The sequence below is a fragment of the Salvelinus fontinalis genome, chromosome 11, assembly GCF_029448725.1.
Source record: "Salvelinus fontinalis isolate EN_2023a chromosome 11, ASM2944872v1, whole genome shotgun sequence".
NCBI classification, from domain to species: domain Eukaryota; kingdom Metazoa; phylum Chordata; class Actinopteri; order Salmoniformes; family Salmonidae; genus Salvelinus; species Salvelinus fontinalis.
The window spans coordinates 58,387,923-58,410,177 of record NC_074675.1 but is presented as its reverse complement, the minus strand read 5'-3'; the positions used below and the strand labels follow the sequence as shown (position 1 = coordinate 58,410,177).

The 22,255-nt window shown below is 45.6% G+C and overlaps 1 protein-coding gene across 3 annotated transcripts in view; it reads left to right on the top strand.

Annotated features, from left to right (window-relative positions):
* LOC129866010 (2-acylglycerol O-acyltransferase 1-like) overlaps nt 1-22,255 on the top strand; it is an 81,730-nt gene that overhangs the window by 28,766 nt on the left and 30,709 nt on the right. For all 3 annotated transcript variants that reach the window (XM_055939147.1, XM_055939146.1, XM_055939148.1), the window contains exon 4: nt 21,151-21,325. In XM_055939147.1, the coding sequence (XP_055795122.1) occupies nt 21,151-21,325 (175 nt within the window). The remainder of the gene's footprint in view (nt 1-21,150; nt 21,326-22,255) is intronic.

Genomic DNA, 22,255 nt, shown 5'->3' with positions numbered 1-22,255 from the left:
GATTATGGTTAGGGTGTGTGTGTGTGATTATGGTTAGGGTGTGTGATTATGGTTAGGGTGTGTGATTATGGTTAGGGTGTGTGATTATGGTTAGGGTGTGTGGTTATGGTTAGGGTGTGTGATTATGGTTAAGGTGTGTGTGTTATTATGGTTAGGGTGTGTGATTACGTATAGGGTGTGTGGTTATGGTTAGGGTGTGTGATTACGGTTAGGGTGTGTGATTATGGTTAGGGTGTGTGATTATGGTTAGGGTGTGTGATTATGGTTAGGGTGTGTGTGTGATTATGGTTAGGGTGTGTGATTATGGTTAGGGTGTGTGGTTAGGCTGTGTGATTATGGTTAGGTAGTGTGTGTGATTATGGTTAGGGTGTGTGGTTACGGTTAGGGTGTGTGGTTACGGTTAGGGTGTGTGGTTACGGTTAGGGTGTGTGGTTACGGTTAGGGTGTGTGATTACGGTTAGGGTGTGTGATTACGGTTAGGGTGTGTGGTTACGGTTAGGGTGTGTGGTTATGGTTAGGGTGTGTGTGTGTGATTATGGTTAGGGTGTGTGATGTCGGTTAGGGTGTGTGGTTAGGGTGTGTGGTTAGGGTGTGTGATTATGGTTAGGGTGTGTGATTACGGTTAGGGTGTGTGTTTATAGTTAGGGTGTGTGTTTATGGTTAGGGTGTGTGGTTATGGTTAGGGTGTGTGGTTATGGTTAGGGTGTGTGGTTATGGTTAGGGTGTGTGGTTATGGTTAGGGTGTGTGGTTGTGGTTAGGGTGTGTGGTTATGGTTAGGGTGTGTGATTATGGTTAGGGTGTGTGGTTATGGTTAGGGTGTGTGGTTATGGTTAGGTTGTGTGATTATGGTTAGGGTGTGTGGTTTTGGTTTATGTTAGGGTGTGTGGTTAGGGTGTGTGGTTATGGTTAGGGTGTGTGGTTATGGTTAGGGTGTGTGGTTATGGTTAGGGTGTGTGATTACGGTTAGGGTGTGTGGTTATGGTTAGTGTGTGTGATTATGGTTAGGGCGTGTGATTATGGTTAGGGTGTGTGATTATGGTTAGGGTGTTTGGTTAGGGTGTGTGATTATGGTTAGGGTGTGTGATTATGGTTAGGGTGTGTGGTTATGGTTAGGGTATGTGATTATGGTTAGGGTGTGTGATTATGGTTAGTGTGTTTGGTTAGGGTTTGTGATTATGGTCAGGGTGTGTAATTGTGGTTAGGGTGTGTGATTATGGTTAGGGTGTGTGGTTAGGGTGTGTGATTATGGTTAGTGTGTGTGGTTAGGGTGTGTAATTGTGGTTAGGGTGTGTGATTACGGTTAGGGTGTGTGGTTACGGTTAGGTTGTGTGATTATGGTTAGGGTGTGTGTGTGTGATTATGGTTAGGGTGTGTGATTATGGTTAGGGTGTGTGGTTAGGGTGTGTAATTACGGTTAGGGTGTGTAATTACGGTTAGGGTGTGTGATTACGGTTAGGGTGTGTGATTATGGTTAGGGTGTGTGATTACCGTTAGGGTGTGTGATTATGGTTAGGGTGTGTGATTATGGTTAGGGTGTGTGATTATGGTTAGGGTGTGTGGTTATGGTTAGGGTGTGTGGTTATGGTTAGGGTGTGTGGTATTGGTTAGGGTGTGTGATTACGGTTAGGGTGTATGGTTATGGTTAGGGTGTGTGGTTATGGTTAGGGTGTGTGGTTATGGTTAGGGTGTGTGATTACGGTTAGGGTGTGTGATTACGGTTAGGGTGTGTGATTACGGTTAGGGTGTGTGATTACGGTTAGGGTGTGTGATTATGGTTAGGGTGTGTGGTTATGGTTAGGGTGTGTGATTACGGTTAGGGTGTGTGATTATGGTTAGGGTGTGTGATTATGGTTAGGGTGTGTGGTTACGGTTAGGGTGTGTGATTATGGTTAGGGTGTGTGGTTAGGGTGTGTGGTTAGGGTGTGTGATTATGGTTAGGGTTTGTGATTATGGTTAGGGTGTGTGATTACGGTTAGGGTGTGTGATTACGGTTAGGGTGTGTGATTACGGTTAGGGTGTGTGATTACGGTTAGGGTGTGTGATTACGGTTAGGGTGTGTGATTACGGTTAGGGTGTGTGATTACGGTTAGGGTGTGTGATTACGGTTAGGGTGTGTGATTACGGTTAGGGTGTGTGATTAGGGTGTGTGGTTAGGGTGTGTGGTTAGGGTGTGTGATTACGGTTAGTGTGTGTGATTACGGTTTAGGGTGTGTGATTACGGTTTAGGGTGTGTGATTACGGTTAGTGTGTGTGATTACGGTTAGTGTGTGTGATTACGGTTAGGGTGTGTGATTACGGTTAGGGTGTGTGATTACGGTTAGGGTGTGTGGTTACGGTTAGGGTGTGTGATTACGGTTAGGGTGTGTGGTTATGGTTAGGGTGTGTGATTATGGTTAGGGTGTGTGGTTATGGTTAGGGTGTGTGATTATGGTTAGGGTGTGTGGTTAGGGTGTGTGGTTAGGGTGTGTGATTATGGTTAGGGTGTGTGATTATGGTTAGGGTGTGTGATTACGGTTAGGGTGTGTGGTTAGGGTGTGTGATTATGGTTAGGGTGTGTGATTATGGTTAGGGCGTGTGATTATGGTTAGGGCGTGTGATTATGGTTAGGGTGTGTGATTATGGTTAGGGTGTGTGATTATGGTTAGGGTGTGTGTGTGTGATTATGGTTAGGGTGTGTGATTATGGTTAGGGTGTGTGATTATGGTTAGGGTGTGTGATTATGGTTAGGGTGTGTGGTTATGGTTAGGGTGTGTGATTATGGTTAAGGTGTGTGTGTTATTATGGTTAGGGTGTGTGATTACGTATAGGGTGTGTGGTTATGGTTAGGGTGTGTGATTACGGTTAGGGTGTGTGATTATGGTTAGGGTGTGTGATTATGGTTAGGGTGTGTGATTATGGTTAGGGTGTGTGTGTGATTATGGTTAGGGTGTGTGATTATGGTTAGGGTGTGTGGTTAGGCTGTGTGATTATGGTTAGGTAGTGTGTGTGATTATGGTTAGGGTGTGTGGTTACGGTTAGGGTGTGTGGTTACGGTTAGGGTGTGTGGTTACGGTTAGGGTGTGTGGTTACGGTTAGGGTGTGTGATTACGGTTAGGGTGTGTGATTACGGTTAGGGTGTGTGGTTACGGTTAGGGTGTGTGGTTATGGTTAGGGTGTGTGTGTGTGATTATGGTTAGGGTGTGTGATGTCGGTTAGGGTGTGTGGTTAGGGTGTGTGGTTAGGGTGTGTGATTATGGTTAGGGTGTGTGATTACGGTTAGGGTGTGTGTTTATAGTTAGGGTGTGTGTTTATGGTTAGGGTGTGTGGTTATGGTTAGGGTGTGTGGTTATGGTTAGGGTGTGTGGTTATGGTTAGGGTGTGTGGTTATGGTTAGGGTGTGTGGTTGTGGTTAGGGTGTGTGGTTATGGTTAGGGTGTGTGATTATGGTTAGGGTGTGTGGTTATGGTTAGGGTGTGTGGTTATGGTTAGGTTGTGTGATTATGGTTAGGGTGTGTGGTTTTGGTTTATGTTAGGGTGTGTGGTTAGGGTGTGTGGTTATGGTTAGGGTGTGTGGTTATGGTTAGGGTGTGTGGTTATGGTTAGGGTGTGTGATTACGGTTAGGGTGTGTGGTTATGGTTAGTGTGTGTGATTATGGTTAGGGCGTGTGATTATGGTTAGGGTGTGTGATTATGGTTAGGGTGTTTGGTTAGGGTGTGTGATTATGGTTAGGGTGTGTGATTATGGTTAGGGTGTGTGGTTATGGTTAGGGTATGTGATTATGGTTAGGGTGTGTGATTATGGTTAGTGTGTTTGGTTAGGGTTTGTGATTATGGTCAGGGTGTGTAATTGTGGTTAGGGTGTGTGATTATGGTTAGGGTGTGTGGTTAGGGTGTGTGATTATGGTTAGTGTGTGTGGTTAGGGTGTGTAATTGTGGTTAGGGTGTGTGATTACGGTTAGGGTGTGTGGTTACGGTTAGGTTGTGTGATTATGGTTAGGGTGTGTGTGTGTGATTATGGTTAGGGTGTGTGATTATGGTTAGGGTGTGTGGTTAGGGTGTGTAATTACGGTTAGGGTGTGTAATTACGGTTAGGGTGTGTGATTACGGTTAGGGTGTGTGATTATGGTTAGGGTGTGTGATTACCGTTAGGGTGTGTGATTATGGTTAGGGTGTGTGATTATGGTTAGGGTGTGTGATTATGGTTAGGGTGTGTGGTTATGGTTAGGGTGTGTGGTTATGGTTAGGGTGTGTGGTATTGGTTAGGGTGTGTGATTACGGTTAGGGTGTATGGTTATGGTTAGGGTGTGTGGTTATGGTTAGGGTGTGTGGTTATGGTTAGGGTGTGTGATTACGGTTAGGGTGTGTGATTACGGTTAGGGTGTGTGATTACGGTTAGGGTGTGTGATTACGGTTAGGGTGTGTGATTATGGTTAGGGTGTGTGGTTATGGTTAGGGTGTGTGATTACGGTTAGGGTGTGTGATTATGGTTAGGGTGTGTGATTATGGTTAGGGTGTGTGGTTAGGGTGTGTGATTATGGTTAGGGTGTGTGATTATGGTTAGGGTGTGTGATTACGGTTAGGGTGTGTGATTACGGTTAGGGTGTGTGGTTATGGTTAGGGTGTGTGATTATGGTTAGGGTGTGTGGTTAGGGTGTGTGATTATGGTTAGGGTGTGTGATTATGGTTAGGGTGTGTGATTATGGTTAGGGTGTGTGATTATGGTTAGGGTGTGTGATTACGGTTAGGGTGTGTGGTTACGGTTAGGGTGTGTGGTTACGGTTAGGGTGTGTGGTTACGGTTAGGGTGTGTGGTTATGGTTAGGGTGTGTGGTTAGGGTGTGTGATTACGGTTAGGGTGTGTGATTACGGTTAGGGTGTGTGATTATGGTTAGGGTGTGTGATTATGGTTAGGGTGTGTGATTACGGTTAGGGTGTGTGGTTAGGGTGTGTGATTATGGTTAGGGTGTGAGATTATGGTTAGGGTGTGTGATTATGGTTAGGGTGTGTGATTATGGTTAGGGTGTGTGTGTGATTATGGTTAGGGTGTGTGATTATGGTTAGGGTGTGTGGTTAGGGTGTGTGATTATGGTTAGGGTGTGTGATTATGGTTAGGGTGTGTGTGTTATTATGGTTAGGGTGTGTGATTACGGTTAGGGTGTGTGATTACGGTTAGGGTGTGTGATTACGGTTAGGGTGTGTGATTACGGTTAGGGTGTGTGATTACGGTTAGGGTGTGTGGTTATGGTAAGGGTGTGTGATTATGGTTAGGGTGTGTGTGTGTGATTATGGTGAGGGTGTGTGATGTCGGTTAGGGTGTGTGGTTAGGGTGTGTGGTTAGGGTGTGTGATTATGGTTAGGGTGTGTGATTATGGTTAGGGTGTGTGTTTATGGTTAGGGTGTGTGATTATGGTTAGGGTGTGTGGTTATGGTTAGGGTGTGTGATTATGGTTAGGGTGTGTGGTTGTGGTTAGGGTGTGTGGTTATGGTTAGGTTGTGTGATTATGGTTAGGGTGTGTGGTTATGGTTAGGGTGTGTGGTTATGGTTAGGTTGTGTGGTTATGGTTAGGATGTGTGGTTTTGGTTTTGGTTAGGGTGTGTGGTTATGGTTAGGGTGTGTGATTATGGTTAGGGTTTGTGGTTATGGTTAGGGTGTGTGATTACGGTTAGGGTGTGTGATTGTGGTTAGGGTGTGTGGTTATGGTTAGGGTGTGTGATTATGGTTAGGGTATGTGATTATGGTTAGGGTGTGTGATTATGGTTAGTGTGTTTGGTTAGGGTTTGTGATTATGGTCAGGGTGTGTAATTGTGGTTAGGGTGTGTGATTATGGTTAGGGTGTGTGGTTAGGGTGTGTGATTATGGTTAGTGTGTGTGGTTAGGTTGTGTGATTATGGTTAGGGTGTATGTGTGTGATTATGGTTAGGGTGTGTGATTATGGTTAGGGTGTGTGGTTAGGGTGTGTGATTACGGTTAGGGTGTGTGATTACGGTTAGGGTGTGTGGTTACAGTTAGGGTGTGTGGTTATGGTTAGGGTGTGTGGTTAGGGTGTGTGATTACGGTTAGGGTGTGTGATTATGGTTAGGGTGTGTGATTATGGTTAGGGTGTGTGATTATGGTTAGGGTGTGTGGTTATGGTTAGGGTGTGTGATTATGGTTAGGGTGTGTGGTTAGGGTGTGTGATTATGGTTAGGGTGTGTGATTATGGTTAGGGTGTGTGATTACGGTTAGGGTGTGTGGTTACAGTTAGGGTGTGTGGTTATGGTTAGGGTGTGTGGTTAGGGTGTGTGATTACGGTTAGGGTGTGTGATTACGGTTAGGGTGTGTGATTACGGTTAGGGTGTGTGATTATGGTTAGGGTGTGTGATTACGGTTAGGGTGTGTGATTACGGTTAGGGTGTGTGATTACGGTTAGGGTGTGTGATTATGGTTAGGGTGTGTGATTATGGTTAGGGCGTGTGATTATGGTTAGGGCGTGTGATTATGGTTAGGGTGTGTGATTATGGTTAGGGTGTGTGTGTGATTATGGTTAGGGTGTGTGATTATGGTTAGGGTGTGTGATTATGGTTAGGGTGTGTGTGTTATTATGGTTAGGGTGTGTGATTACGTATAGGGTGTGTGGTTAGGCTGTGTGATTATGGTTAGGGTGTGTGATTATGGTTAGGGTGTGTGGTTATGGTTAGGGTGTCTGTGTGATTATGGTTAGGGTGTGTGGTTATGTTTAGGGTGTGTGATTACGGTTAGTGTGTTTGATTACGGTTAGGGTGTGTGATTACGGTTAGGGTGTGTGATTACGGTTAGGGTGTGTGATTACGGTTAGGGTGTGTGATTACGGTTAGGGTGTGTGGTTATGGTTAGGGTGTGTGATTATGGTTAGGGTGTGTGTGTGTGATTATGGTTAGGGTGTGTGATGTCGGTTAGGGTGTGTGGTTAGGGTGTGTGGTTAGGGTGTGTGATTATGGTTAGGGTGTGTGATTACGGTTAGGGTGTGTGTTTATGGTTAGGGTGTGTGTTTATGGTTAGGGTGTGTGGTTATGGTTAGGGTGTGTGGTTATGGTTAGGGTGTGTGGTTATGGTTAGGGTGTGTGATTATGGTTAGGGTGTGTGGTTGTGGTTAGGGTGTGTGGTTATGGTTAGGGTGTGTGGTTATGGTTAGGGTGTGTGGTTATGGTTAGGGTGTGTGATTATGGTTAGGGTGTGTGGTTATGGTTAGGTTGTGTGGTTATGGTTAGGATGTGTGGTTTTGGTTTTGGTTAGGGTATGTGATTATGGTTAGGGTGTGTGATTATGGTTAGTGTGTTTGGTTAGGGTTTGTGATTATGGTCAGGGTGTGTAATTGTGGTTAGGGTGTGTGATTATGGTTAGGGTGTGTGGTTAGGGTGTGTGATTATGGTTAGTGTGTGTGGTTAGGTTGTGTGATTATGGTTAGGGTGTATGTGTGTGATTATGGTTAGGGTGTGTGGTTAGGGTGTGTGATTACGGTTAGGGTGTGTGATTACGGTTAGGGTGTGTGATTACGGTTAGGGTGTGTGATTATGGTTAGGGTGTGTGATTATGGTTAGGGTGTGTGATTATGGTTAGGGTGTGTGGTTATGGTTAGGGTGTGTGATTATGGTTAGGGTGTGTGATTATGGTTAGGGTGTGTGGTTATGGTTAGGGTGTGTGGTTATGGTTAGGGTGTGTGGTTAAGGTTAGGGTGTGTGGTTATGGTTAGGATGTGTGATTATGGTTAGGGTGTGTGGTTATGGTTAGGGTATGTGATTACGGTTAGGGTGTGTGATTACGGTTAGGGTGTGTGGTTAGGGTGTGTGATTATGGTTAGGGTGTGTGATTACGGTTAGGGTGTGTGATTACGGTTAGGGTGTGTGATTACGGTTAGGGTGTGTGGTTATGGTAAGGGTGTGTGATTATGGTTAGGGTGTGTGTGTGTGATTATGGTTAGGGTGTGTGATGTCGGTTAGGGTGTGTGGTTAGGGTGTGTGGTTAGGGTGTGTGATTATGGTTAGGGTGTGTGATTATGGTTAGGGTGTGTGTTTATGGTTAGGGTGTGTGTTTATGGTTAGGGTGTGTGGTTATGGTTAGGGTGTGTGATTATGGTTAGGGTGTGTGGTTATGGTTAGGGTGTGTGATTATGGTTAGGGTGTGTGGTTGTGGTTAGGGTGTGTGGTTATGGTTAGGGTGTGTGATTATGGTTAGGGTGTGTGGTTATAGTTAGGGTGTGTGGTTATGGTTAGGTTGTGTGGTTATGGTTAGGATGTGTGGTTTTGGTTTTGGTTAGGGTGTGTAGTTATGGTTAGGGTGTGTGATTATGGTTAGGGTTTGTGGTTATGGTTAGGGTGTGTGATTACGGTTAGGGTGTGTGATTGTGGTTAGGGTGTGTGGTTATGGTTAGGGTGTGTGATTATGGTTAGGGTATGTGATTATGGTTAGGGTGTGTGATTATGGTTAGTGTGTTTGGTTAGGGTTTGTGATTATGGTCAGGGTGTGTAATTGTGGTTAGGGTGTGTGATTACGGTTAGGGTGTGTGATTATGGTTAGGGTGTGTGATTACGGTTAGGGTGTGTGATTACGGTTAGGGTGTGTGGTTATGGTAAGGGTGTGTGATTATGGTTAGGGTGTGTGTGTGTGATTATGGTTAGGGTGTGTGATGTCGGTTAGGGTGTGTGGTTAGGGTGTGTGGTTAGGGTGTGTGATTATGGTTAGGGTGTGTGATTATGGTTAGGGTGTGTGTTTATGGTTAGGGTGTGTGTTTATGGTTAGGGTGTGTGGTTATGGTTAGGGTGTGTGATTATGGTTAGGGTGTGTGGTTATGGTTAGGGTGTGTGATTATGGTTAGGGTGTGTGGTTGTGGTTAGGGTGTGTGGTTATGGTTAGGGTGTGTGATTATGGTTAGGGTGTGTGGTTATGGTTAGGGTGTGTGGTTATGGTTAGGTTGTGTGGTTATGGTTAGGATGTGTGGTTTTGGTTTTGGTTAGGGTGTGTGGTTATGGTTAGGGTGTGTGATTATGGTTAGGGTTTGTGGTTATGGTTAGGGTGTGTGATTACGGTTAGGGTGTGTGATTGTGGTTAGGGTGTGTGGTTATGGTTAGGGTGTGTGATTATGGTTAGGGTATGTGATTATGGTTAGGGTGTGTGATTATGGTTAGTGTGTTTGGTTAGGGTTTGTGATTATGGTCAGGGTGTGTAATTGTGGTTAGGGTGTGTGATTATGGTTAGGGTGTGTGGTTAGGGTGTGTGATTATGGTTAGTGTGTGTGGTTAGGTTGTGTGATTATGGTTAGGATGTATGTGTGTGATTATGGTTAGGGTGTGTGATTATGGTTAGGGTGTGTGGTTAGGGTGTGTGATTACGGTTAGGGTGTGTGATTACGGTTAGGGTGTGTGGTTACAGTTAGGGTGTGTGGTTATGGTTAGGGTGTGTGGTTAGGGTGTGTGATTACGGTTAGGGTGTGTGATTATGGTTAGGGTGTGTGATTATGGTTAGGGTGTGTGGTTATGGTTAGGGTGTGTGATTATGGTTAGGGTGTGTGGTTAGGGTGTGTGATTATGGTTAGGGTGTGTGATTATGGTTAGGGTGTGTGATTATGGTTAGGGTGTGTGATTATGGTTAGGGTGTGTGGTTACAGTTAGGGTGTGTGGTTATGGTTAGGGTGTGTGGTTAGGATGTGTGATTACGGTTAGGGTGTGTGATTACGGTTAGGGTGTGTGATTATGGTTAGGGTGTGTGATTACGGTTAGGGTGTGTGGTTAGGGTGTGTGATTATGGTTAGGGTGTGTGATTATGGTTAGGGCGTGTGATTATGGTTAGGGTGTGTGATTATGGTTAGGGTGTGTGTGTGATTATGGTTAGGGTGTGTGATTGTGGTTAGGGTGTGTGGTTAGGGTGTGTGATTATGGTTAGGGTGTGTGATTATGGTTAGGGTGTGTGTTTATGGTTAGGGTGTGTGTTTATGGTTAGGGTGTGTGGTTATGGTTAGGGTGTGTGATTATGGTTAGGGTGTGTGGTTATGGTTAGGGTGTGTGATTATGGTTAGGGTGTGTGGTTGTGGTTAGGGTGTGTGGTTATGGTTAGGGTGTGTGGTTATGGTTAGGGTGTGTGATTATGGTTAGGGTGTGTGGTTATGGTTAGGGTGTGTGGTTATGGTTAGGTTGTGTGGTTATGGTTAGGATGTGTGGTTTTGGTTTTGGTTAGGGTGTGTGGTTATGGTTAGGGTGTGTGATTATGGTTAGGGTTTGTGGTTATGGTTAGGGTGTGTGATTACGGTTAGGGTGTGTGATTGTGGTTAGGGTGTGTGGTTATGGTTAGGGTGTGTGATTATGGTTAGGGTATGTGATTATGGTTAGGGTGTGTGATTATGGTTAGTGTGTTTGGTTAGGGTTTGTGATTATGGTCAGGGTGTGTAATTGTGGTTAGGGTGTGTGATTACGGTTAGGGTGTGTGATTATGGTTAGGGTGTGTGATTATGGTTAGGGTGTGTGATTACGGTTAGGGTGTGTGATTACGGTTAGGGTGTGTGGTTATGGTAAGGGTGTGTGATTATGGTTAGGGTGTGTGTGTGTGATTATGGTTAGGGTGTGTGATGTCGGTTAGGGTGTGTGGTTAGGGTGTGTGGTTAGGGTGTGTGATTATGGTTAGGGTGTGTGTTTATGGTTAGGGTGTGTGTTTATGGTTAGGGTGTGTGGTTATGGTTAGGGTGTGTGATTATGGTTAGGGTGTGTGATTATGGTTAGGGTGTGTGGTTATGGTTAGGGTGTGTGATTATGGTTAGGGTGTGTGGTTGTGGTTAGGGTGTGTGGTTATGGTTAGGGTGTGTGATTATGGTTAGGGTGTGTGGTTATGGTTAGGGTGTGTGGTTATGGTTAGGTTGTGTGGTTATGGTTAGGATGTGTGGTTTTGGTTTTGGTTAGGGTGTGTGGTTATGGTTAGGGTGTGTGATTATGGTTAGGGTTTGTGGTTATGGTTAGGGTGTGTGATTACGGTTAGGGTGTGTGATTGTGGTTAGGGTGTGTGGTTATGGTTAGGGTGTGTGATTATGGTTAGGGTATGTGATTATGGTTAGGGTGTGTGATTATGGTTAGTGTGTTTGGTTAGGGTTTGTGATTATGGTCAGGGTGTGTAATTGTGGTTAGGGTGTGTGATTATGGTTAGGGTGTGTGGTTAGGGTGTGTGATTATGGTTAGTGTGTGTGGTTAGGTTGTGTGATTATGGTTAGGGTGTATGTGTGTGATTATGGTTAGGGTGTGTGATTATGGTTAGGGTGTGTGGTTAGGGTGTGTGATTACGGTTAGGGTGTGTGATTACGGTTAGGGTGTGTGGTTACAGTTAGGGTGTGTGGTTACGGTTAGGGTGTGTGGTTAGGGTGTGTGATTACGGTTAGGGTGTGTGATTATGGTTAGGGTGTGTGATTATGGTTAGGGTGTGTGGTTATGGTTAGGGTGTGTGATTATGGTTAGGGTGTGTGGTTAGGGTGTGTGATTATGGTTAGGGTGTGTGATTATGGTTAGGGTGTGTGATTACAGTTAGGGTGTGTGGTTATGGTTAGGGTGTGTGGTTAGGATGTGTGATTACGGTTAGGGTGTGTGATTACGGTTAGGGTGTGTGATTATGGTTAGGGTGTGTGATTACGGTTAGGGTGTGTGGTTAGGGTGTGTGATTATGGTTAGGGTGTGTGATTATGGTTAGGGCGTGTGATTATGGTTAGGGTGTGTGATTATGGTTAGGGTGTGTGTGTGATTATGGTTAGGGTGTGTGATTGTGGTTAGGGTGTGTGGTTAGGGTGTGTGATTATGGTTAGGGTGTGTGATTATGGTTAGGGTGTGTGTGTTATTATGGTTAGGGTGTGTGATTACGTATAGGGTGTGTGGTTAGGCTGTGTGATTATGGTTAGGGTGTCTGTGTGATTATGGTTAGGGTGTCTGTGTGATTATGGTTAGGGTGTGTGGTTATGTTTAGGGTGTGTGATTACGGTTAGTGTGTTTGATTACGGTTAGGGTGTGTGATTACGGTTAGGGTGTGTGATTACGGTTAGGGTGTGTGATTACGGTTAGGGTGTGTGATTACGGTTAGGGTGTGTGGTTATGGTTAGGGTGTGTGATTATGGTTAGGGTGTGTGTGTGTGATTATGGTTAGGGTGTGTGATGTCGGTTAGGGTGTGTGGTTAGGGTGTGTGGTTAGGGTGTGTGATTATGGTTAGGGTGTGTGATTACGGTTAGGGTGTGTGTTTACGGTTAGGGTGTGTGTTTATGGTTAGGGTGTGTGGTTATGGTTAGGGTGTGTGGTTATGGTTAGGGTGTGTGGTTATGGTTAGGGTGTGTGATTATGGTTAGGGTGTGTGGTTGTGGTTAGGGTGTGTGGTTATGGTTAGGGTGTGTGGTTATGGTTAGGGTGTGTGGTTATGGTTAGGGTGTGTGGTTATGGTTAGGGTGTGTGGTTATGGTTAGGTTGTGTGGTTATGGTTAGGATGTGTGGTTTTGGTTTTGGTTAGGGTATGTGATTACGGTTAGGGTGTGTGATTATGGTTAGTGTGTTTGGTTAGGGTTTGTGATTATGGTCAGGGTGTGTAATTGTGGTTAGGGTGTGTGATTATGGTTAGGGTGTGTGGTTAGGGTGTGTGATTATGGTTAGTGTGTGTGGTTAGGTTGTGTGATTATGGTTAGGGTGTATGTGTGTGATTATGGTTAGGGTGTGTGGTTAGGGTGTGTGATTACGGTTAGGGTGTGTGATTACGGTTAGGGTGTGTGATTACGGTTAGGGTGTGTGATTACGGTTAGGGTGTGTGGTTATGGTTAGGGTGTGTGATTATGGTTAGGGTGTGTGGTTATGGTTAGGGTGTGTGATTATGGTTAGGGTGTGTGATTATGGTTAGGGTGTGTGGTTATGGTTAGGGTGTGTGGTTATGGTTAGGGTGTGTGGTTATGGTTAGGGTGTGTGGTTATGGTTAGGGTGTGTGGTTATGGTTAGGGTGTGTGATTATGGTTAGGGTGTGTGATTATGGTTAGGGTGTGTGGTTATGGTTAGGGTGTGTGATTACGGTTAGGGTGTGTGATTACGGTTAGGGTGTGTGGTTAGGGTGTGTGATTATGGTTAGGGTGTGTGATTATGGTTAGGGTGTGTGATTATGGTTAGGGTGTGTGATTATGGTTAGGGTGTGTGATTATGGTTAGGGTGTGTGGTTATGGTTAGGGTGTGCGATTATGGTTAGGGTGTGTGGTTAGGGTGTGTGATTATGGTTAGGGTGTGTGATTATGGTTAGGGTGTGTGATTATGGTTAGGGTGTGTGGTTACAGTTAGGGTGTGTGGTTATGGTTAGGGTGTGTGGTTAGGGTGTGTGATTACGGTTAGGGTGTGTGATTATGGTTAGGGTGTGTGATTATGGTTAGGGTGTGTGGTTATGGTTAGGGTGTGTGATTATGGTTAGGGTGTGTGATTATGGTTAGGGTGTGTGGTTATGGTTAGGGTGTGTGATTATGGTTAGGGTGTGTGGTTATGGTTAGGGTGTGTGTTTATGGTTAGGGTGTGTGATTATGGTTAGGGTGTGTGATTATGGTTAGGGTGTGTGATTATGGTCAGGGTGTGTAATTGTGGTTAGGGTGTGTGATTACGGTTAGGGTGTGTGGTTATTGTTAGGGTGTGTGATTATGGTTAGGGTGTGTGTGTGTGATTATGGTTAGGGTGTGTGATTATGGTTGGTCTGTGGTTAGGGTGTGTGATTACGGTTAGGGTGTGTGATTACGGTTAGGGTGTGTGATTACGGTTAGGGTGTGTGGTTACTGTTAGGGTGTGTGGTTACGGTTAGGGTGTGTGATTACGGTTAGGGTGTGTGATTATGGTTAGGGTGTGTGATTATGGTTAGGGTGTGTGGTTATGGTTAGGGTGTGTGATTATGGTTAGGGTGTGTGGTTATGGTTAGGGTGTGTGGTTATGGTTAGGGTGTGTGGTTAGGGTGTGTGGTTATGGTTAGGGTGTGTGGTTATTGTTAGGGTGCTGTTATGGTTAGGGTGTGTGATTATGATTAGGGTGTGTGGTTATGATTAGGGTGTGTGGTTATGGTTAGGGTGTGTGATTATGGTTAGGGTGTGTGGTTATGGTTAGGGTGTGTGGTTAGGGTTAGGGTGTGTGGTTAGGGTGTGTGGTTTTGGTTAGGGTGCTGTTATGGTTAGGGTGTGTGATTATGGTTAGGGTGTGTGGTTAGGGTGTGTGATCATGGTTAGGGTGTGTGATTATGGTTAGGGTGTGTGATTATGGTTAGGGTGTGTGGTTATGGTTAGGGTGTGTGATTATGGTTAGGGTGTGTGATTATGGTTAGGGTGTGTGATTATGGTTAGGGTGTGTGATTATGGTTAGGGTGTGTGGTTATGGTTAGGGTGTGATTAAGGTTAGGGTGTGTGATTACGGTTAGGGTGTGTGGTTACGGTTAGGGTGTGTGGTTACGGTTAGGGTGTGTGGTTATGGTTAGGGTGTGTGGTTATGGTTAGGGTGTGTGGTTATGGTTAGGGTGTGTGGTTATGGTTAGGTTGTGTGGTTATGGTTAGGATGTGTGGTTTTGGTTTTGGTTAGGGTATGTGATTACGGTTAGGGTGTGTGATTATGGTTAGTGTGTTTGGTTAGGGTTTGTGATTATGGTCAGGGTGTGTAATTGTGGTTAGGGTGTGTGATTATGGTTAGGGTGTGTGGTTAGGGTGTGTGATTATGGTTAGTGTGTGTGGTTAGGTTGTGTGATTATGGTTAGGGTGTATGTGTGTGATTATGGTTAGGGTGTGTGGTTAGGGTGTGTGATTACGGTTAGGGTGTGTGATTACGGTTAGGGTGTGTGATTACGGTTAGGGTGTGTGATTACGGTTAGGGTGTGTGGTTATGGTTAGGGTGTGTGATTATGGTTAGGGTGTGTGATTATGGTTAGGGTGTGTGGTTATGGTTAGGGTGTGTGGTTATGGTTAGGGTGTGTGGTTATGGTTAGGGTGTGTGGTTATGGTTAGGGTGTGTGGTTATGGTTAGGGTGTGTGATTATGGTTAGGGTGTGTGATTATGGTTAGGGTGTGTGGTTATGGTTAGGGTGTGTGATTACGGTTAGGGTGTGTGATTACGGTTAGGGTGTGTGGTTAGGGTGTGTGATTATGGTTAGGGTGTGTGATTATGGTTAGGGTGTGTGATTATGGTTAGGGTGTGTGATTATGGTTAGGGTGTGTGATTATGGTTAGGGTGTGTGGTTATGGTTAGGGTGTGCGATTATGGTTAGGGTGTGTGGTTAGGGTGTGTGATTATGGTTAGGGTGTGTGATTATGGTTAGGGTGTGTGATTATGGTTAGGGTGTGTGGTTACAGTTAGGGTGTGTGGTTATGGTTAGGGTGTGTGGTTAGGGTGTGTGATTACGGTTAGGGTGTGTGATTATGGTTAGGGTGTGTGATTACGGTTAGGGTGTGTGGTTATGGTTAGGGTGTGTGATTATGGTTAGGGTGTGTGATTATGGTTAGGGTGTGTGGTTATGGTTAGGGTGTGTGATTATGGTTAGGGTGTGTGGTTATGGTTAGGGTGTGTGTTTATGGTTAGGGTGTGTGATTATGGTTAGGGTGTGTGATTATGGTTAGGGTGTGTGATTATGGTCAGGGTGTGTAATTGTGGTTAGGGTGTGTGATTACGGTTAGGGTGTGTGGTTATGGTTAGGGTGTGTGATTATGGTTAGGGTGTGTGTGTGTGATTATGGTTAGGGTGTGTGATTATGGTTGGTGTGTGGTTAGGGTGTGTGATTACGGTTAGGGTGTGTGATTACGGTTAGGGTGTGTGATTACGGTTAGGGTGTGTGGTTACGGTTAGGGTGTGTGGTTACGGTTAGGGTGTGTGATTACGGTTAGGGTGTGTGATTATGGTTAGGGTGTGTGATTATGGTTAGGGTGTGTGGTTATGGTTAGGGTGTGTGATTATGGTTAGGGTGTGTGGTTATGGTTAGGGTGTGTGATTATGGTTAGGGTGTGTGGTTATGGTTAGGGTGTGTGGTTATGGTTAGGGTGTGTGGTTAGGGTGTGTGGTTATGGTTAGGGTGTGTGGTTATGGTTAGGGTGTGTGGTTATTGTTAGGGTGCTGTTATGGTTAGGGTGTGTGATTATGATTAGGGTGTGTGGTTATGGTTAGGGTGTGTGATTATGGTTAGGGTGTGTGGTTATGGTTAGGGTGTGTGGTTAGGGTTAGGGTGTGTGGTTAGGGTGTGTGGTTTTGGTTAGGGTGCTGTTATGGTTAGGGTGTGTGATTATGGTTAGGGTGTGTGATTATGGTTAGGGTGTGTGGTTATGGTTAGGGTGTGTGATTATGGTTAGGGTGTGTGATTATGGTTAGGGTGTGTGATTATGGTTAGGGTGTGTGATTATGGTTAGGGTGTGTGGTTATGGTTAGGGTGTGATTAAGGTTAGGGTGTGTGATTACGGTTAGGGTGTGTGGTTACGGTTAGGGTGTGTGGTTACGGTTAGGGTGTGTGATTACGGTTAGGGTGTGTGATTACGGTTAGGGTGTGTGGTTACGGTTAGGGTGTGTGGTTACGGTTAGGGTGTGTGGTTATGGTTAGGGTGTTTGGTTATGGTTAGGGTGTGTGTGTGTGATTACGGTTAGGGTGTGTGATTACGGTTAGGGTGTGTGATTATGGTTAGGGTGTGTGTGTGTGGTTAGGGTGTGTGGTTATGGTTAGGGTGTGTGATTACGGTTAGGGTGTGTAATTACGGTTAGGGTGTGTGATTATGGTTAGGGTGTGTGTGTGTGGTTAGGGTGTGTGGTTATGGTTAGGGTGTGTGATTATGGTTAGGGTGTGCGGTTATGGTTAGTGTGTGCGATTATGGTTAGGGTGTGTGATTATGGTTAGGGTGTGTGTGTGTGTGTGTGTTTATGGTTAGGGTGTGTGATTACGGTTAGGGTGTGTGATTATGGTTAGGGTGTGTGATTACGGTTAGGGTGTGTGGTTAGGGTGTGTGATTACGGTTAGGGTGTGTGATTACGGTTAGGGTGTGTGATTACGGTTAGGGTGTGTGGTTAGGGTGTGTGGTTAGGGTGTGTGATTACAGTTAATGTGTGTGGTTAGGGTGTGTGATTACGGTTAGGGTGTGTGATTAGGGTGTGTGATTATGGTTAGGGTGTGTGATTACGGTTAGGGTGTGTGGTTAGGGTGTGTGATTACGGTTAGGGTGTGTAATTATGGTTAGGGTGTGTGGTTAGGGTGTGTGATTACGGTTAGGGTGTGTGATTACGGTTAGGGTGTGTGGTTATGGTTAGGGTGTGTGGTTATGGTTAGGGTGTGTGGTTATGGTTAGGGTGTGTGATTATGGTTAGGGTGTGTGGTTAGGGTGTGTGATTACGGTTAGGGTGTGTGATTACGGTTAGGGTGTGTGATTACGGTTAGGGTGTGTGATTACGGTTAGGGTGTGTGATTACGGTTAGGGTGTGTGATTACGGTTAGGGTGTGTGATTACGGTTAGGGTGTGTGATTACGGTTAGGGTGTGTGATTACGCTTAGGGTGTGTGATTACGCTTAGGGTGTGTGGTTACGGTTAGGGTGTGTGGTTACGGTTAGGGTGTGTGATTATGGTTAGGGTGTGTGGTTAGGGTGTGTGGTTATGGTTAGGGTGTGTGGTTATGGTTAGGGTGTGTGGTTATTGTTAGGGTGCTGTTATGGTTAGGGTGTGTGATTATGATTAGGGTGTGTGGTTATGGTTAGGGTGTGTGATTATGGTTAGGGTGTGTGGTTATGGTTAGGGTGTGTGGTTAGGGTGTGTGGTTTTGGTTAGGGTGCTGTTATGGTTAGGGTGTGTGATTACGGTTAGGGTGTGTGATTATGGTTAGGGTGTGTGGTTAGGGTGTGTGATCATGGTTAGGGTGTGTGATTATGGTTAGGGTGTGTGATTATGGTTAGGGTGTGTGGTTATGGTTAGGGTGTGTGATTATGGTTAGGGTGTGTGATTATGGTTAGGGTGTGTGATTATGGTTAGGGTGTGTGGTTATGGTTAGGGTGTGATTAAGGTTAGGGTGTGTGATTACGTTTAGGGTGTGTGATTACGGTTAGGGTGTGTGATTACGGTTAGGGTGTGTGGTTACGGTTAGGGTGTGTGGTTACGGTTAGGGTGTGTGGTTACGGTTAGGGTGTGTGGTTACGGTTAGGGTGTGTGATTACGGTTAGGGTGTGTGATTACGGTTAGGGTGTGTGGTTACGGTTAGGGTGTGTGGTTACGGTTAGGGTGTGTGGTTACGGTTAGGTTGTGTGTGTGTGATTACGGTTAGGGTGTGTGATTACGGTTAGGGTGTGTGATTACGGTTAGGGTGTGTGTGTGTGGTTAGGGTGTGTGGTTATGGTTAGGGTGTGTGATTACGGTTAGGGTGTGTAATTACGGTTAGGGTGTGTGATTATGGTTAGGGTGTGTGGTTAGGGTGTGTGATTATGGTTAGGGTGTGTGATTATGGTTAGGGTGTGTGTGTGTGTGTTTATGGTTAGGGTGTGTGATTATGGTTAGGGTGTGTGATTATGGTTAGGGTGTGTGTGTGTGTGTTTATGGTTAGGGTGTGTGATCATGGTTAGGGTGTGTGATTACGGTTAGGGTGTGTGATTACGGTTAGGGTGTGTGATTATGGTTAGGGTGTGTGATTACGGTTAGGGTGTGTGGTTAGGGTGTGTGATTACGGTTAGGGTGTGTGATTACTGTTAGGGTGTGTGATTACGGTTTAATTTGTGTGGTTAGGGTGTGTGGTTAGGGTGTGTGATTACAGTTAATGTGTGTGGTTAGGGTGTGTGATTACGGTTAGGGTGTGTGATTAGGGTGTGTGATTATGGTTAGGGTGTGTAATTATGGTTAGGGTGTGTGGTTAGGGTGTGTGATTACGGTTAGGGTGTGTGATTACGGTTAGAGTCTGTGGTTATGGTTAGGGTGTGTGGTTATGGTTAGGGTGTGTGGTTATGGTTAGGGTGTGTGGTTATGGTTAGAGTGTGTGATTATGGTTAGGGTGTGTGGTTAGGGTGTGTGATTACGGTTAAGGTGTGTGATTACGGTTAGGGTGTGTGATTATGGTTAGGGTGTGTGATTATGGTTAGGGTGTGTGATTACGCTTAGGGTGTGTGATTACGCTTAGGGTGTGTGATTACGGTTAGTGCGTGTGATTACGGTTAGGGTGTGTGATTACGGTTAGTGCGTGTGATTACGGTTAGTGCGTGTGATTACGGTTAGGGTGTGTGATTACGGTTAAGGTGTGTGATTACGGTTAAGGTGTGTGATTATGGTTAAGGTGTGTGATTATGGTTAGGGTGTGTGATTATGGTTAGGGTGTGTGATTATGGTTAGGGTGTGTGATTATGGTTAGGGTGTGTGATTATGGTTAGGGTGTGTGATTATGGTTAGGGTGTGTGGTTACGGTTAGGGCGTGTAATTATGGTTAGGGCGTGTGGTTACGGTTAGGGCTTGTGATTATGGTTAGGGTGTGTGATTACGGTTAGGGTGTGTGATTACGGTTAGGGTGTGTGATTACGGTTAGGGTGTGTGATTACGGTTAGGGTGCGTGATTACGGTTAGGGTGCGTGATTACGGTTAGGGTGCGTGATTACGGTTAGGGTGCGTGATTACGGTTAGGGTGTGTGATTATAGTTAGGGTGTGTGATTATGGTTAGGGTGTGTGATTATGGTTAGGGTGTGTGGTTACGGTTAGGGCGTGTGATTATGGTTAGGGTGTGTGTGTGTGTGTGATTATGGTTAGGGTGTGTGATTATGGTTAGTGTGTGTGATTATGGTTAGGGTGTGTGATTATGGTTAGGGTGTGTGGTTACGGTTAGGGCGTGTGATTATGGTTAGGGTGTGTGTGTGTGTGATTACGGTTAGGGTGTGTGATTACGGTTAGGGTGTGTGATTATAGTTAGGGTGTGTGATTATGGTTAGGGTGTGTGATTATGGTTAGGGTGTGTGATTACGGTTAGGGTGTGTGATTACGGTTAGGGTGTGTGGTTAGGGTGTGTGGTTAGGGTGTGTGATTACAGTTAATGTGTGTGATTACGGTTAGGGTGTGTGATTAGGGTGTGTGATTATGGTTAGGGTGTGTGATTACGGTTAGGGTGTGTGGTTAGGGTGTGTGATTACGGTTAGGGTGTGTAATTATGGTTAGGGTGTGTGGTTAGGGTGTGTGATTACGGTTAGGGTGTGTGATTACGGTTAGGGTGTGTGGTTATGGTTAGGGTGTGTGGTTATGGTTAGGGTGTGTGATTATGGTTAGGGTGTGTGATTAGGGTGTGTGATTACGGTTAGGGTGTGTGATTACGGTTAGGGTGTGTGATTACGGTTAGGGTGTGTGATTATGGTTAGGGTGTGTGATTATGGTTAGGGTGTGTGATTACGGTTAGTGCGTGTGATTACGGTTAGGGTGTGTGATTACGGTTAGGGTGTGTGATTACGGTTAGGGTGTGTGATTATGGTTAGGGTGTGTGATTACGGTTAGTGCGTGTGATTACGGTTAGTGCGTGTGATTACGGTTAGGGTGTGTGATTACGGTTAGGGTGTGTGATTACGGTTAGGGTGTGTGATTACGGTTAGGGTGTGTGATTATGGTTAGGGTGTGTGATTATGGTTAGGGTGTGTGATTATGGTTAGGGTGTGTGGTTACGGTTAGGGTGTGTGGTTACGGTTAGGGCGTGTGATTACGGTTAGGGCGTGTGATTACGGTTAGGGCGTGTGATTACGGTTAGGGTGTGTGGTTACTGTTAGGGCGGGTGATTATGGTTAGGGTGTGTGTGTGTGTGATTACGGTTAGGGTGTGTGATTACGGTTAGGGTGTGTGATTACGGTTAGGGTGTGTGATTACGGTTAGGGTGTGTGATTATGGTTAGGGTGTGTGATTATGGTTAGGGTGTGTGGTTACGGTTAGGGCGTGTGATTATGGTTAGGGTGTGTGTGTGTGATTACGGTTAGGGTGTGTGATTATGGTTAGGGTGTGTGGTTACGGTTAGGGCGTGTGATTACGGTTAGGGTGTGTGATTATGGTTAGGGTGTGTGTGTGTGTGATTACGGTTAGGGTGTGTGATTATGGTTAGGGTGTGTGATTACGGTTAGGGTGTGTGGTTATGGTTAGGGTGTGTGTGTATTGTGTGTGTGTAATTAGGTTTAGGGTGTGTGTGTGTAATTGGGGTTAAGGTGTGTGTGTAATGTGTGTGTATTATGTGTTCATGCCAGGTCTGGTATCCAGTGAGAAAGCCAGTCTGTCCTACCTGCTCTCAGCTTCTAGAGGAGGTAATGTGGCGGTGGTGGCTGTAGGGGGCGCTCCAGAGGCTCTAGACGCCCGGCCAGGAGCTCTCACCCTTCAGATTCTACACCGCAAGGGATTCATCAAATTGGCACTAAAACACGGGTAGGTCTGAAACCAGGGCAGGTCTGAAACCTGGGCAGGTCTGAAACCTGGGCAGGTCTGAAACCTGGGCAGGTCTGAAACCTGGGCAGGTCTGAAACCTGGGCAGGTCTGAAACACGGGTAGGTCTGAAACACGGGTAGGTGGGAAAAACGGGTAGGTCTGAAACCTGGGCAGGTCTGAAACCTGGGCAGGTCTGAAACCTGGGCAGGTCTGAAACCTGGGCAGGTCTGAAACCTGGGCAGGTCTGAAACACGGGTAGGTCTGAAACACGGGTAGGTCTGAAACACGGGTAGGTGGGAAACACGGGTAGGTGGGAAACACGGGTAGATGTAAAACACGGGTAGGTGGGAAACACGGGTAGATGTAAAACACGGGTAGGTGGGAAACATGGATAGATGTCTGAAACACGGGTAGGTGGGAAACACGGGTAGGTGGGAAACACGGGTAGATGTAAAACACGGGTAGATGTAAAACATGGGTAGGTGGGAAACACGGGTAGGTGGGAAACATGGATAGATGTCTGAAACACGGGTAGGTTTGAAACACATCTGAAACGCGTGTATTGAATATAGTAATTCAATATTACGTGTGGTGTGTTTAATGTTAATAAACTGTATGTGTGTGGTGCTCAGGTCCCAGTGTCATGGTAACACCCAGCTGGTCCCAGTGTAACGTTAATATCCAGCTGGTCCCAGTGTAATGTTAATATCCAGCTGGTCCCAGTGTAATGTTAATACCCAGCTGGTCCCAGTGTCATGTTAATATCCAGCTGGTCCCAGTGTAATGTTAATATCCAGCTGGTCCCAGTGTAATGTTAATACCCAGCTGGTCCCAGTGTAATGGTAATATCCAGCTGGTCCCAGTGTAATGTTAATATCCAGCTGGTCCCAGGGTAATGTTAATATCCAGCTGGTCCCAGTGTCATGTTAA